At 42.9% G+C, this 17,079-nt stretch overlaps 1 protein-coding gene across 4 annotated transcripts in view; it reads left to right on the top strand.

Annotated features, from left to right (window-relative positions):
- Nucleotides 1-17,079, top strand: part of TMEM181 (transmembrane protein 181) — a 29,756-nt gene continuing 12,677 nt past the window's right edge. The window contains exons 1-7 of one of the 4 annotated variants that reach the window (XM_015858338.2): nt 1-178; nt 9,701-9,804; nt 12,863-12,918; nt 13,213-13,303; nt 13,867-13,985; nt 14,588-14,707; nt 16,568-16,648. In XM_015858338.2, the coding sequence (XP_015713824.1) occupies nt 48-178; nt 9,701-9,804; nt 12,863-12,918; nt 13,213-13,303; nt 13,867-13,985; nt 14,588-14,707; nt 16,568-16,648 (702 nt within the window). In that variant the 5' untranslated portion in view covers nt 1-47. Of the gene's footprint in view, nt 179-4,135; nt 4,358-4,519; nt 4,650-9,492; nt 9,516-9,700; nt 9,805-12,862; nt 12,919-13,212; nt 13,304-13,866; nt 13,986-14,587; nt 14,708-16,567; nt 16,649-17,079 lie in introns of those variants that run through there. The other 3 variants (XM_015858339.2, XM_015858340.2, XM_015858341.2) reach the window with 3 other exon arrangements.

Genomic DNA, 17,079 nt, shown 5'->3' on the forward strand with positions numbered 1-17,079 from the left:
GCGGGCCGTGCGGCGGCGGCATGGCGGAGCGCGGCGCCTGAGGCGGCATGGAGGCGGATTTCGCCTCTTTCGGCAGCCCGCTGTGCGGCGAGCTCAAGCGATTCTGCAAGCGGGTGCGGGAGACCTACCGGGAAATCAGGGAGGACCTCACCCCCTATAAGGATGACCGCTATTATCGGTAGGCTCGGCGCGGGACTGTCGCAGCGGTGGCTCCGCGAGGCTGGCAGTGGGGAACGCGGGGTGTCCCGACGGGCGGTTCTAGGGGGGCAGATCTAGGGTCGGTTTAAGGCACAAGGCCCGGCTGATGTAGCTCCCCAGGCGCTGCACAGCCAACCCAACACCCCCCTTCTGTCTCCAGCATCAGGTGCCTGGTGCAGATGTCTCTCTATACAGCCCTGCGCTAGGCCTATCCCCTTCTGTGTAGTTGGGTATACAAAAGCCGTGAAACAGCGCTGGGAGAGCTACAGAATTGATTAGGTTATTATTATTATTATTAGTTCTTGGTGATGGTGGATTAGGAGTGGTGGATGTCCTGAATAGGCTGTACACTGCTTCTGTGCCTGTCTGCTGTGTTCATAATAGCTGGAGGGTGTTCATGTTCAGGGACTGACAAAGCTAGGAACATAATGAAAGGTAATGGCCTCAAGTTGTGCCAAGGTATTCAGATATTAGGAAAAAGAAAATATTCTCAGAAATAGTGGCAGTGCATTAGAACAGGCTGCCTAGAGAGGTGGTGCAGTCACCATCCCCAGGAGTGTTTAAGAGACTGTAGATGTGGCACTAAGAGACATGGTTACTGGCAATGGTGGGGATGGGATGATGGTTGGACTAGATGATCTTAGTGGTCTTTTCCAACCTTAATGATTCTGTGACTCCAAATGTGTTGGAGGACAGAGCTATAAATTAAATGAAATTTTGGCTCGGAGAAATGATCTGAAAAAAGTTGAATGAAAATTAGGACAAACAAATGCCAGGAACTACACAAACAATAATATTCAGAAATACAGGTTGGGGAATTAGGAGTCACATAATATTTTTATGGAAAAGGACATGGGAATGACTGCTTTACAAGACAAGTGCATACCAGAAACTGACATGGATGTGGTGATTACTCCCTTCAGGCAAAAGGAAAGGCTGAGCACCTTCCAAGGTCCATTTGAGCTCATCTTTACTATGAGTCTGAGCATTATTACTTTTGAGTGTTTTTGCACAGTTCTCCTGCGTAGGTCATTGGATTTCTTAATCTCACTGACTTAAATCAAGTAAGTTTCTTGCTACTGTGACTGCATACCTGCTATTCATGGATGGATGGATGCAGCAATGCCATCTGCTTTTAGATTCTTGGTAAGATAGAAGATTTCTGGTCACTAGTCTTAGATACTATAGTGCATCCTTCTTACAGCCAACTCTCATTTGAAGGAAGGATAATTAAGAATTTCATCCTTTTTCTCTATTTTATTCAGTACTTTTGGTCACATTACAGATGAGCACACTCAAAGATGCAATGGGGAGCCTCACTGCTCTGAAGACAGAAGACATGTTGGAAATTTGACAAAAGAATTGTGGTGTGGCCTGCAAAACAAAGGCTGTCTAAAATAGTGAGATTACTAAAAGCAAGTTATGTATCAGAGCAACAAAGTGAAAAGACAGTAAAAGCATATAAGAGCATGTTTTTTCCCTTCATGCACTGTATATATGTGTAACTGTTGACCACTGCCAGTCATAACTCTCTCCTCCTCCTGACTGAGCAAGCCATTTGGCATTGACTGATAGTTTCCATTGCCTTTATGGAAATTGAGAGGTCTGGTCCATTAAGCATTAGGGAAGAAGAGGGGCTTGAGTTTGCAGGTAATCAATATTTGCCAGGAAAGATAAATAAATAAAACATTGGCTGCTGCAGTCTCACTTCTGAGTTCTGTAGGGACATTTTAGGGAGTGCCAACAGGGAACGAGAACACTCAAGACTGAAAGGCTTTGGGGCAGAAGTGATATAGGAATGGAAGAATACCAAACTTTTTCCCCGTTGTGGCTGGCAGGGTATTAGCTCTTTTTGACTCCACGCATTATGTCAGTATGTGCTTGTCTTCAGGGGCTGGGGAGTTGGCGAGGGGGATGACCTAGCTCAGAGGCTGCTGGTGAAGCTCTTATTCCAAGCAGATGTGCTCTCACTGCATGGCGGCTGAGTCACTTCTGAATCAGCTCTGAGGCTGTCCCAGTCTAGTGACATCTTTTTGGTCATGGTTTCTTTTTAGGCACTGTGCTCTTTTTAACATGTGGTTCAACAGCCATCTGTGAGCAGCCTGCTCCTTAGGAATAGGTGACAAATAAAGGTGAGAGGCTCGTCAGCTATCTCAAGCTATGTCATCCTCGCTTCTCAAAGCTGCAGATCATTCATTCATACTATACTGATGAAGGGGAATCCATGTTAGTGAGTTTGTTCTGTTCAATAAGCCATAACAGTCTCCAATTTGTGCCTTTTGGTATGGAACTCCATAAACAAGTGCTGGATGACCCAGCACCTGAGAGAGGATGAGGAGAGCAGGGTTATCCATGCCTCAGCATGCCAGTCAATGCCATCTGTCTGGGTTAATAGTTTCCTCAAGACAACATGGCAATCTGTGGTATGCTTGTAAAAAAAGAAGCTTGCAGATTAATGCATGTGATACTAAACATAATTGGTGACCCCAGAACACGCTTGGGTGGACTTAATGCTCCTACATAAGTCATTGGCATGCCAGGAGGTGCTTGGTGCAGTAGATGACCTTAGAGAAGTCAGAAGAAGGGAAAAGTGATACATTATCCTATCAGCCCTCGATTTATGACAGCAGTTTCACAGCCTGTTCTAACTTTTAGCCCTGAAAAATGGCTGCAAACAGGCTTCTTCAGTGAGCACTTTGTTCCTTGGTGTCTCCACTCCCACCAGTGGGTCCCTTCCTTCCCCACTGTGCCTGCTGGGCCATGGCAGGAGGAGCTGGTGGAGCAGCACCAGCATTTTTCTCTTGAACATGTCATCAGTGAGGTATGTCAAGCTTACCAGAAGGTACAGCTCGGCAGTCAACTGGCATGTATTTCTGTGGGAGTTTTGTAACTCTGTCCCTCAGGCTAACGTTGCGGAGTTCAGCATGCTGGAAACACGTTGATAGGAAAGCAAGTAATTAAAGTGCCTTCCTGATACACAGGAGAGAGTAGGAGGGTGGCTTATTCAACGTCTGACTTCAGAGTTGATTAACTGTAAGTAACAACTTGGTATTCATGGAAAAACAATGTCAGGTTAATTAACATAGCCTGCTGACCTATTAGCTTATACAGGGAAGCACCGTGCTGACGTCAAGGTTAGTAGTAATACTCCAAGATTAAGAGATTAACCTACAGGCTGCCCTGAATGGCTCCAGTGTGAAGGACACAGCTGGGCCTGAATTACGGTGTGATCCCCCATGCTGCAAGTCCTGACTGAGGTGATAGGTACTGGTGTTGCTGGCTGGACCCACTGCCAGCAGCCTTCTTTTGGGTTCACCGCAGCCACACGGGGGCAGACAGGGCTGGCAGTTCACCAATAACAATGTCAATTACCCCTAGGCTAATCAAGTAAAATTATCGAGAGTGTATTATTGATGTTAAGTGCCTTTAAAAACGGGCTGCAATGAAACCAGCTGGCCACCTAGGCAAGCTTTTAATGGAAGCATGGAGGAGATGTTTTTAAATCATATGTCGGTTGATTCATGTGATTTATTTCTGGGATCACACTGAGGCAGCTGGACCCTACATATATGACATATGTAATATGTCATGCTAATGCTAATGCCGGCAGGTAGCTCTGAGTCTCATCCTGAGCTGTGATACCCATTGTGCCTCTGGGGCCAACCTCTCACAGGTAGCAGCAGCAGGATGAGAGGGAATGGCCTCAAGTTGTACCAGGGGAGGGTCAGGTTGGATATTAGGGAGGAATTATTCTCAGTAAGAGCAGTGCTGCAGTGGCATGGGCTGCCCAGGGAGGTGGTGGAATCACCATCCCTGGAGGTGTTGGAGCCGTGTGGATGTGGCACTGAGGGACATACATGGTCAGTGGGTGTGGTGGCAATGAGTTGGCGGTTGGACTCGATGATCTCAGAGGTCTTTCCAGCCGTAACGATCCGATGATTCTAATTGCAGCACAGCCGTCCAGAACCGAATGTTACGGCCATCAAAACCGGGCACAAAATACAAATTGGCAACAGCCCCGGTTCACCAATTCTCATAATCCCCACCAGCGGCACTGACAGCAGTTGCTCAGCCTCGGGAGCCTCAGCAGGAAGGCAGAATAAAACCCAGTCTCATCGCAGCACCTGTGCAAAATGAAGACACTCCTGAGGGGTGTGAGGTAACGGCTCACTCTCAGGTTCCATCCCCGGCTCCCGAACACGATTCCCCCTCAGCACAGGAGCCGCTTCTTGCTTGGGGCCGCCCCTCCCGCCCCGTGTCCGCTGCCGCTCTCCGTAGCGCCGCCGCCCCCTCCCAGCGGCGTCGCCCTTCGCTCCCGTGGCGGCTCGGGGCGGCGGGTGGGTGACGCAGGCGGAAGCCGCCGTGAGGCTGAGCCGCCGGTCCTGCCACGGCTGCGGCGCCGGCCGGCGGGAGTGGCGCCTGCACCGCGCATGTGGCGCCGGGATGGAGCCGTGAGTGGCGGAGGCGGCGGGGGCTGCTGGGGGGAGATGGCGGGAGGTGCCGGGGCCGGGTGGGGTGGGGGGCGCCGCCTCTACCCCTCAGCCCGGCTGTGAGCGCGGCGAGAGACCGCACAGCTGGCAGCGGCCCGGCCCGTTTCTCGTTAAGGAAATAGATCGGTGGGGCTGGGTTGGTGTCTGTGGTTATTTGACTTGATTTGTGCGAGTCAGGAAACTCCGAGAAAACACATGTGGAAAGTTTTCTTTCCATATGGTGAATAAAAACACTCCATGTCTCGGGTTGTGGCAGTGAAGGCAAGAGAAAGACCTGTTCCCCAGGTGTCCCCCTGCATCGGCAGAGCGATGACCCTGGCTGAGTACTCGGTGGTCAGCGAGCAACACAGAAAGGACATCAAACAGCCACCAAACAGGAGCTGTGTGATGTAACTGTGCTCAGCTGTCCTGTAACTATCACATAGTGCTGCTGCTGCTGTGTCTCGCATCCTTCCTTAGCTGTAACTGTGACATTGTGAGTCTTCAAGATGTGCTGTGGGACAGTGGGGTCAGCAAAGGCCTTTAAAAAGAAGAAATTGGGTATGTGCAGGTAGTCTCAGTGCTATGGATGTGTGTAGTGTATTCCTTATGTACTTGGCATTGGTGAGACCACAATTGGAGTATCACTCACAACAAGAAAGACATTGAGGCCCTGGTGTGTGTTCAGAGAAGGGTAACAAAGCTGTGAGGGGTCTGCAGCACAAGTCTGATGGGGAGTAGCTGAGAGAGCTGGGATTGTTCAGTCTGGAGAAGAGGAAGCTCAGGGAAGACCTCATTGCCCTCTACAGCTGCCTGAAAGGAGCTTGTGGTGAGGTAGATATCGACCTCTTCTCCCAGGTAACAGCAATTGGATGAGAGGAAACACTTCAGATTGTGCCTGGGAGTGTTCAGGTTGGAATTTAGGAAAAATTCCTTCTCAGAAAGAGTGGTGAGGCATTGGAATGGGTCCCTGAGGGAGGTGACGAAGTCACCATCCTTGGAGGTGTTCAAGAGCCATGTGGATGTGGCTCTGAGGGACATGGTTTGTGGGCATGGTGGGGATGGGCTGATGCTTGGTCTTTGTGATCTTAGTAGTCTTTTCCAGTCTTAATGATTCTAAATGCAGTCCTTTAAATTGGAGTGGTTCCTACGCTTTCATTTGGGAGTGTGTGAAAGTTGCATTTGAAGGCAGAGCATTATAGGCTAAAAAGCATGAGTAAAAGCAAACTGTTTGTGGTTTTGATATCAACTGCTTCTTAATCCCACTTGTGTCCCATCTTCCTCATCTGGAAGTGATATTCTTAAGTGAAGAGCATTATAACTGTAAAATGGCTTGTTTTTAGTGATGATGTTGTAGTGGAGGCTGCATAGCGCAGGCAAGGGAAGTGATGTGATGTTGAGGAAATGACAAATAGCCTGAGGCAAACAGTTGTGTAACACCTTGACCCAAAGCATGGCTCAAAGGGCAAAATGTAGCTCACCTTTACATCTGTTCTGTACGCCTGGTCCAGTGGTTGGTGACCCTGCATATAGCAGGGGGGTTGAAACTAGATGATCGTTGTGGTCCTTTTCAACCCACGCCATTCTATGATTCTACAATTCTATGATTCTGTTATGTGAACATAAAGTTATTACAAGTATGCGTTTCCATTGCTCACCTGTCACAAGTTACATTGCTGTAGCTTAGTTTTTAATGACTTCTATTTTGGGTTTCTAATATATCTCTGTTGTATCGCTGTGCATTCTGCTCCTTTGCAGTTAGTTTTAATCTAATGTAGCTATAAGGTACCATTTTCTATCTGAGTTAGCTTAAAAATCCAGAGTGTGAAAGCTTCCTGACAGATCTGTGAACATGGGATGTTTTCCCTTGAGCCTTATTAGACTGCCTTGGCTGGACTAAGAAGGCTTCTTCCACTGATAAAGGGAAGCACGATTCTTTACTTCCTTGAACAAGTGCTTCCAGAGTCAGGCTTAAACGTCTCATTCTTTTTAGGCCTTCCAGATGTTGATAGGAAATCATCAACTTGCGTTTATCAGTGTTCATAAATTTTATATGATCTCTTTCCAAAAGGCAGATGTAAGACAGTGAGCGTGCAGGAGGGTTGTTTTATCTGCCTGTTATGTCGGGTGGTGACAGGCTGAAATGGGGCACCACAGAGTGACAAGGAAATTCTATGAGTGCAGGGAGGGGAAAAACACGACACTCTGTAGGAGCACAATAAATTGTTGTCGGCTGTCATGATAACTGCAGTTAATATTTGGCTGAGCTTTCTTGTTTGCTCTTAAAAAAAAGTGTTGTGTGGTTATTGTGACTTAAAAGCAGTGAGGTGTTTTCACAGAGTGTCTGAAAGTTCTCTGGCACAGCACTTGTATCAATTCAGCGCTGTTGGAAGTGTTGGGGTGTAAGCTGCTGGGTTCCAGTGTTACTGGTTTTGTGAGTAATAGCCTTGATGTTTAACTGTGTTTTGGCCAAAATCACGGTAGTTTAAGGTCTAGCTTCATAGCAGATGGTTTCTGAAGGGAGTGAGAGTTATTCTTGTAAATCTTTGGAGAGTGCACTAGAATGGACTTTGGTGCTGTGTCAGTAGGCATTTCTGAAGGACTGCTAACAGTGTGGTCACACAACCGGTTTTACCTCCAAATTGTTACTACGTAGGATGCTTCTGTTAGCCAGCTGTATGCTGCATAATTGTGGACTCACAGACCAGTTTTGAGAGCGAAGTTCAGTTATCCTACCTGATCACGTAGGACTTTAATCCACAGATGTATGTCTTCCATCACTTCCAACGTGGGTCAATATTTATCAGTGCGTTTTAAGTTACCTGAAACCTCATAGAAATGTTCTGTGGGTCTGACTTGTTATTCTTGTTCCTCTTCTTATTTCAGTTTGGTTGTATTTCTTCAGCCTTGGCTCTCAGTTACTAATGTTTTGTTTCCTTCTGTCCTTTCTTGCTTTCCTCTGTCTTGGTGGTAGATATGACCTTTTCAGAAGATGTTTATGTGTAATTGATTTCTGTATGTGTTGTGTGGTACATCCAGCCTGCTTGAAGTTTGCGTTTGGTTGTGATAAACAAGGAAATGAAAACGAATAGTTTACCTTCCATGTTTCACTTGTTTGTTTTCGGCTCTTCCACTTCCACAAGTTTGTATTTTCAGACCTTTTAGAGTCAGAAATCAATGGGTTTCTTTTAAAGAGATGAATTGCTTCTGTTATCCTACTGACTGGAGCTTTAAGGAGTACTCCCCCTTTCTGAAGGGCAGTATACTCTGTGATTTACAATTAGTGATTGCTGCTGACATGGCAATGCAAGTACCAGATACTGATAATTGTTGGTACAACAGCCTGAGATGGATACGATACAGCAGTGTGAAAGACAAGAGGAGAACACATAGCATGTCTCTTCTCCGTCTGGTTTTCTCTCCTTGTAAAGTGTCAGCACACCTGCTTTTCAGGTGTATGCAAACCCATTCTGACTGTTAGGTGTTGCACCATCCAGAGGAACTGGAATGAAGAATGAGTCAATGTCTGGAACAGGTTTCCTCGAAAGCTTGTGAGCGCACCTGTGTTCTGGCGCAGTACTAAGGGAAGCTGCTGAATGTTGGTAACTGTACAGCTGTGAGTGCTGGCTGAGGGAGCCCTGGTGATTTTGCCTTCAGGAGGTGAAGCTGCTTTACATGTTCCTGTAATGCACCTCCAAATGATCCGCAGAGCCAAGAATGTGCTTAGCAAGTCAAAAGTGTAACGTGCACCAGGTTATGGCTGTTAAGTATATTCCCATATATAAGCTAAGGTATGCATGATAGTTCCCTGCTTAGATACGTCACTCCTCCCATTTCAGCTGTTCCCAGCTTACAGAGCTAGTTTTCATGTACTGAGCAGTCCTCATTGGGTGCTTTACCAGGGAGCATGTGATGTCCACTATAGCTTTACGTTCAGTGTAGCCATATCAGTGTTTCTAAAATAATTTTCATGTATTCAAGGCATTTTCTTGTTGAGATTAGAGAGCTCTTGTTAAATCAAGAGAACACCCCACATGTGATGTTCCTAGCTAAACAAGGAGCACAGGGTCATCTGTAGAACTAAAGGTACCATTGAATAAGTGTCAGTCAGATAATATGTCTTACTTATTAATACTAGCACAAGAGAAAAAGCTTTTAAGTGCATAAAGGCTGAGGTGTTAAGGCCTTGGTTTAGGAAAAGTAGTGTAGTTCTATCTGTGCAAAAGCTGTGCAGACAAGTCTTGGTTTGGAACACCTCTATTACCTGGGATTCTTGAAAGTCAAAATTACATCACTTTTAAAGCAATTAAAATTACATTTGCCTGTGAGGCCTCTGAGTGATGGTCTCTGCAGCAGAGATCTGATCTGTTCTTATTTGTGAATTTTATGTGCAACACACCTGTTCTCCTTGGGTGATCAGCTGTTGTGACCTTTTAAACTGGTCTGGGTTATTGCTCAGTGCAAGAGCAGGCAGTCACAAAAGTTACCTTGTGTTTGCTGATGCTATCCAAAGTCCTGTAAAGCCACTTTGTGCAAACTTTTAACATTTACAGTCCCTTTCTTAATATTGCATGTTACCACAAAGATTGGTTTAATTTTTTTTGTGGAGGAATGAATAGTGAAGGGGGCTGTATGGTAACTGTTGAGTCACGGCCTAAACCACTGATTGAGCCCCTGGGGATAGGACCCGGTCAGCCCTGGGAGCGCAGGTGAAGGCAATTCAGCTGTGTGACCGGTAGGGATGGCTGCACCTCTCTTAAGGGCTGACTGCCACTGGGGAAGGATCTCTTTCTGGAGACCTGTCCTTGGTGAAGCTTTCCTCTGTGAGCCTGGACTCTTCTGATGCGGGTGAGCGATCTTCCTCCTTTCATTTATAGTACCTTTCTATTTCGCCGGTCCTTCTGTCCTCACACCTTTGTCTTAACACCTTTTCCATTGTACTGATCTGTCCAGCTGCTACAGGGACTTTTTGTTTTTTTGTAATTTAGAACTATGATTGACAGCTAATTCTGTGCTTTCTTTTGTTTCTGTAGGTTGGCACCAATGCGATTATATACGCTGTCCAAACGACATTTTGTCCTGGTCTTTGTGGTATTCTTTGTCTGTTTTGGTTTGACAGTCTTCATAGGAATAGCAGGTAAGGATGTTGCCTTTTTAAAACATTACCTTTTGTATTCTTTGTCTTAGTGTGCTGATAGTTACGGGTGTGGGTGTAAGTTAATGAACATTCTGCCCCTGAGGTAATGTTACTTCTTACAGGAGAGAAATGTTTCTTCTGTCATGTTTTTTTTTGTAGGGATGCTACCGTGCTACACCATTTAACAGCTCCCCACTTGACATCATATTTCTCTATCAACTGGCATGATCTGTGCTGCTCACTGACAACCATCTTCACCTGTCTCTAGACCTGTCTGTATCTCTATTCTTTGCTTCCTTTTAGAAGGAAGAGGCCTGCAGAGGCATTTGGCTCATCCAGTCCTGCCTGACTTGGGCTTTCTGTGTTTATCCATACCTTATAGAAAGTACTTTGGTCATGGTAGCATTAAAAATTGACCTGTGGTTTTCCCTCTTTTCTGTTGCTTGACTTACTGTAGAAGCATAATGTCCAAACAGGCTATATTTCATTTCTTGAAGATAAACCAGTGTTTTTCCTCTGACTTGCTGAAGGGCATTATTCTGTAACTGAAATACTGAACAAATACTTTTACATTTTATATGAATGACAAAATGGAAAACTGGAATTAGGTCAGTATCAGCTGCAGGAATTGCTTCAAATTGTTTTATGTGAGAATGGGCGAAGAGCCATTTGTACTCTTTGAGAATTTCTGTCTTAATTAAGAGTGAGTCCTAAAATAGAGCTTTTGGTCTTATGCATTATATCTGCCTGCACTAGTGCTGTGGGTGCCCTTGATCCAGGGCTGCCATAAGCAACACTCCAACATCTGCACTGTGCCTGGCTTCCAGGACTCATCTGTGGTTCCCTTCAGGAGTTGGCAAAGCTGGAGAGTTGTTTTCCTGGTGAGACTGGTTTGTTGGATGGCTTTGTTGACGCAGTCGTTATTATAACTTAATTATTTTTAAAAGAAAGTTGTTTACCTTGGGAGGAGAACCACTTACACTGTGGTGATTTTTAATGGCTTTGGCTGACAGCTTCATGCTTCCTGTGAGCAGAGGGAGGGGCACGAACAATAGAGCATTCACTCTTCAAAGGGTGCAGTCTGAGCTAAACTCACCAAACCCATTAGGTAAACGAAAAGGTGGGAGATGCATCCAGCTTTACATGTGACCTATCTACACCATTCCCCATACCCAACTGCTGTGAGTTTTGGGAAGGTTAGTAGTCTTAACTACTTACCTGAGTAAAGAAGATAGTTTACTCTGAGGAGACAGTTTCTCTTCGGTTCTTGCAACCTAAGACAGGCATGGATTTGTTTTTTCCCAGGCTACACTTGCTCACTTTCTCTTTTCCCACTTTGTCTTTGCACTCATCTCACCACAAAGATAACAAGGACAGGATAAGGTGCAGAACTCATTTTCTGTACCCATGCAGTTTTCATGTTCCTCACCTCAGACTGGTTGTCTGCTTCCCAATATGATTCTGTTAACTTAGCAAGAATAAAGGAAAGCAACAACAACATAATATAAAGCATTAGTATATTGCTTGCTAGAGGAGCAGCAGCTACAGCAGTAGAACTGACTTATTGTTTTGGATGCTGTTCCGTTTTGAAAACTGAGATTATGTTCTCCAGTACTTATTTATTTTTTCATATCTTTTGGTTTATTTTTAAAAAAAAGAGCTCTTCAGAAAGTTTTGTTCTGGTGTTCTTTGATTAATACTTAGCTACTGAAATATGATGACTAATCAACTCTGAGCACTTACAGAGAATCATTTATGCTTTCTGAGACAAAAGTGCTGCATGTTTATCTTAACCGTTGTGTCAGCTAATACAAGATTCTTGCCCAAAGTGAGCTCACTCATTTATAAACCCTGAAAGCTGGACATCTCCCTCTACAGCTTGACTTGAAGCTGTTGATTGAATGGATTGTGTTTTTTAGGAGAACTTGTTTATAGAACTTCGGTGCAATTACATTTATTACAGAATCACAGAATGACCCGGGTTGGAAGGGACCTCAAGGATCATGTAGTTCCAACCCCCCTGCCTGGCAGGGCCACCAAACATACACCTTTACTAGATCAGGTTGCCCAGGGCCCCGTCCAACCTGGTCTTGAAGACCTCCAAGGACGGGGCATCCACAACCTCCCTGGGCAGCCTGTTCCAGGGCCGAACCACTCTCCTAGTGAAGTACTTCCCCCTAACATCCAACCTAAATCTTCCCTCTTTCAACTTAAAACCATTTCATGTATTGTGATGGTATATATAATATATTACAGCTTGCCGTTTTTATAGAAAAGAATGGTCCCAGTCTGGCTGGTCTGAGCACTGTTCCTAAACAGACTTGTAGGTTGCCTTGCTTAAACAGCTCAATGCAATCAAGATCCAGCACAAGCTACAAAGTACTGTCAGTAATTATGCAGTCAAATACACTATATGTACATAGAAAGGCGTTATCATTGCTCAGTCAGATACAGTGTAATGTGTTTGTCTGGTTGTGAGTACAATGTGATACAGACATTATCTTCCAAGTAAATTGGGTAATGGTAGCAGTTGGGCCATAAAAACTGGAGAGATAAGTGCAGTTAAAAAAGCTGTTTTTTCAGATGCTTTTGCAGCCATAGATTGGGCTTCAAGGTGCTGTAACAGCAGCGTCTCTGCTGCTTACTTGGATTTTTCTGCAGCCAACTACTTTCATGACTGCGATACACAGGAAGGGAAACATACAATGTACAGCACATAGCTTGAGGGAAGATGCACCATGTCTTTGTTGTTGTAATTTGGAGTGTGCATGTAGAACTTCTGACATGGAGTTCTTGATTAATAATTTACACCCTATTTATACTCAGGGATATTATGGCAAAGAGTCTTAGAGGAATCTGGTGGTGGGGGGGGGGGACATTTTGGCCAAGTTTATCAATGATATTGATAAGCCTAAGTGACTTGCCCTTCAGTTAGAACATCTGCCAAGTGGGATGCTACTTACCTGCTTAGCGAGGAGGTACTTTGTACAATGTTTTGAAATCCTGTATTTACAGTGATCCTTCAGTATTGTTCTCTTCCTTCTTGTTTATTATGTAGGTCCCAATGTAATTGAAACTTCTGTAGCAAGAACTGACCTAAATAACAGCATAAAGGTAAGGATCAATAAATGGTGTTGGAGTATCCAAATAGTTTTACTCGGTATCTGTAATGTTAAATATACCCTTTCTCCAGTCTCATCATTTGAAGTAATTAGATTAGGTGCTGCTTTAGCTGCTTCACTGGAACATGTATATGTGGGGTGCCTATCAATACTGTCCCTGCAATATCACATATTAAATCTGTTCCTGAAAATATTGTTACTTATGTATCTTTTATTGTTACGACTGCAAATGTATAGCGTAATATTATGACTGATGCTAACCTTGGTGGGGTTTTTGTTTTAACAGCTGAAGCCTTTTAATTTAAGTTCGCCACCACTGTCTACTTATAACCAGCAGCTGTGGCTGACCTGTGTAGTTGAGTTGGATCAGCATGATGGTAAGATTGTTACCTAGAGTTTAGGAAACTGCTGTAGCAACCTAATTTTGTATATTCTATCTTGTTGTTGCATATATGATTCTGTTTCTTTCTGGCTGTGATTTTCCTCTGACACAGTCTCTCTGTCTCTACCCCTTGCCCTCAGTAAAGGGATGGATTGAACTAATCTTGAAAACTGTTTGCAACAGGTGTGTGGGGTAGGGTGGGTGTTAATTTCAATGAAGACAGCAGTGCGTAGAGAGTCTGTGTCTGTTTTGGGAGAAATTATATGTATAAATTGTAATGTTACTAACAGTGCAGTGGAGCTTCCCTATAAGAATATGAGTAATACTGTAACCAGGAATTCTTTATGTGTTAGGATTCAGTACAAGGACTGTATGTCTTAATGCCAAAATATATTAAGGTATTTTGCTTTTTTGTTTTGAAATTATTATAACTGAACTGTACTCCAGTAACATATAACCAAGTGCTGTTGGGTGTCATATTCATTTTAAACTTTATCTGGATCTCCTCTTGAGATTTCTGCATGCAGAATAGCTCAACGTTTTCTCTCTTAATTACAGTATCGCTCAAAAAGAATGTTACTATGACAGTAAAAGTGCTTGGGGTGGTGAAAGATGGAAGCGCGCCCTATGTTAATAATCGAGTTCACAACCGGACAAGGCTGCTCAGCTGTGCACAGGTATGTGCATGCTTGAAGAAAACCCTGTTGCAGTACTTTAAACATATTTGTGTGCATGCTGCATTACATTGCAAGTCTGTTTCTTTCTGTGGCTTGTATCTCTTACCTGAAGAAGACTCCATTTTCTCGTTGCAGCTTTCTGTCAGCAAAGTACTGTGTGCTGATTAAACAGATTTACAGTACTGTGAGAAGGAACGTTTGAATAGAAAAACAGGTATTGGGCTCTAGAGGAGAGGAAAAATTCTTGTCCAGCAACTAGCAGAGCATTTGCTTGAAAGCAGGTAGCTTCTGTGCTTCAGGGAAAAAATATTCTTCCCACCCAAGAAGTTTCTGAGTTTCTAATAAAACTTTAACTAAAAGTTTTGAGTTGAAAGATGTCTGAAACAGATTATCCAGAGTGAAGTCCTTGAGGAAGAGAATAGCTGATGTTCTTGTACGGAAAGTGTATAACATAAATCAAGTTTGTTTGTTGGTAAGATGTGTAATAAAAATCACTCGTTTCTACTTACTCAAAAACAAGTTATCTAACCTATGTTACCAATGAATTTTGTAGAATAAATTGAAAGTTTTTAAATATTACTCTTTCCTGTATGTGTTCACAGAAATGCAGCGAAATCATTGTTGCTCACCTCGGCTACCTGAACTACACTCAGTACAACATATTTGTTAGTTTTGAAGATCTAAATAAGTTAACATATGCCATACAGAATATTACTTTCACAGTAAGTATAAAGCTTTCTAGTAGCAAGAGAGATATCTGGAGAAGTTTGCTTTAGCTGTAATAAAAAAGTTTCCTTATTTTGAACATGAAATATGAAGGTACATCATTACGAAGCTTTCTGTAACTGCTGGTTTCAGAGCTATTTTAGCATTTGTGTTATTAATGTTCTGGAGTAATATTTATCTTCATAGGGAAAGCATTTTCTTTCAGAACTTCTATCCCTGTTTTTGGGGACAGATAACTTTAGTGTAATTCCTAGGAGGTATTTAATGGTAGACAAGCTAGACTAGAACATCCAGTTTTCTGCATTTTCACATAGAGATCTTACCTTTCTAAAGCTTGCTATCTTTTATAGCCTTTCCGGGAGGTGTGTCTGAATTAGCAGGATTTTTCTAGACTTTACAAAAGCACTGGCCAGAAAGATCTGAGACACAAAGACAAATGAAAAAATGGTTTGACTCTGCTTATGAGGAAGGGGAAATGGTTTTCTTTAGCTGAAATAAGCAGGCAGTCTCTAGCAAAATGAACTGGGCAAGTTACAGTGCTAAGGGCTGTTTATAAAACAGTTTGGGAAAAAAAAAGCGTATGTTGAATCACTCCAGATAGAGGTTTAGAAATGTTTGCATTAGGAGAAGATGGAACTAAACTGAACTTGTAATACTAGTTACTATGTTGTATTCTGACTATATATAGCATTACGTGTGTTAGAGCAGGCAGAAAAAGGAAGTTTACTGTAAAGCAAGAATGGCTTCTGTGTACTAAATGAGCTTCCTGAATCTTGATTCTTGATGTATTCTAATGTATAAAGCATGTTATTAAAAATAAGCTGTAGAGGGAGAGAAAATAAAAAGCAAAGTGCTTAATTCCAGATTTCAAGCAGGGTGAGGTATCGGGGCATCTATAGTTCTGTGTTTTATCACCTCGCTTTGCATGCTTTCCATTATGTAGATAACCAAAAACCCAATCCAGTGGTTCCGCTTTCCCATAGCAAGTGAACATACCAATTTGTTTTGTTCGTACAGTGGCTTGTGTTGTTTCCAATTGGAATAAGATTTTCATTATATGTTTACACTTAAAGTAAAAAGACAAGATAGGGGTTTACAGGCAGACTAAATCTATTGAAAGGTAAAGCTTCTTGTCACATGAGCAGAGCATATGTGGTACATGCATTTCACAAGTTACTTCTGAAGAGAAGCAGGCCAGATATGAGATAATTTCTCAACAGAGTTCAAGCAAAATGACGTTTCATAATGAATATTTCTGCCCATCTTATAATTAGAGAACTAAGGCAGCTTTTGTTCCTTAACCCTCAAAAGACTTCCTTGTGTCTGCTTAGCTCATTTATTATTCTCACTTCTAAAACAAGAACAAACTTTAAGAAAACAAACTCCTTTCAGAAAGCACAGCTCTACCTTATCAGCATGTTCATAACCAGTTTATGTATTTGACCTTGGTAATAAAGAAGATCACAGAATTTAGTTATTGAAGTTCAAATTTTGAACATGAGAGAGATCAAAAAGGATGCTCCTTGATTTCTAGGAAATGCTTTGAGGTGTGACAACACAATGAGTGTGTTACCAAGCGGCAGGATAAAGGATAAGCAGTGATACTAGTCTGCTTTGGTTATCTTTTCATTGGATAGTATTGTTTGTTTTCTTCTCCTAAAGCAGGCTTTAATTTGGAAGAAAAATGTGTGTGAATTTATCTTTGTCTTTCCATAGTGATGAGGGGGAATTTGGTTATACATTCAAATCTCGAGAAACCAGAAAACTGTTGAGTATCTGCAAAAGGTGTTAATTATGAATGTTGTGTGAACCCTCTAAAAACATTGTTGAGCTCTTTTTCTTCTCTTTTCTTGTAGTGGAAAATGTACAATCCAACGTTTTCACAAGTAGAAATCTGGTTCCGATTTGTCTTCGTAGTTCTCACCTTTATGGTCACGGTAAGATTTTTGCTTCATTTTTTTTTGGTAATGTTTTATTTATCAACTTAGCTCCAGGCTGTCGAGTTGAGAAATTATAGAATGAGTGTTAATAAAATTTCTAAAATACTCATTTACTTGGTCCTTCTACGTAGTTACAACTGGCACTGTGGAACATAAAGAATAAATGGGAAAAGCTTGTATTTTCTACAGTGATCATGAAATCAGAAGAGAAGTTTTCTTCAAATAAAAGATTCCGATTAGATCCTAGGAAAAGAAAATCACAGAATCACAGAATGGCTTTGTCAATGACAAAATGGCTTTGTCAGTGGGCTCAGACAGAGGATGTCCAGACATTCTTTGTTCTCTGTCTTTGAAAATGAGTAAAACTAAATTGAATGTGACCTTAATCTATCTTTAGTGTCCTCACTTTCTTGAGAGGGAGGGTCTCC

The sequence above is a fragment of the Coturnix japonica genome, chromosome 3, assembly GCF_001577835.2.
Source record: "Coturnix japonica isolate 7356 chromosome 3, Coturnix japonica 2.1, whole genome shotgun sequence".
Lineage (NCBI taxonomy): Eukaryota > Metazoa > Chordata > Aves > Galliformes > Phasianidae > Coturnix > Coturnix japonica.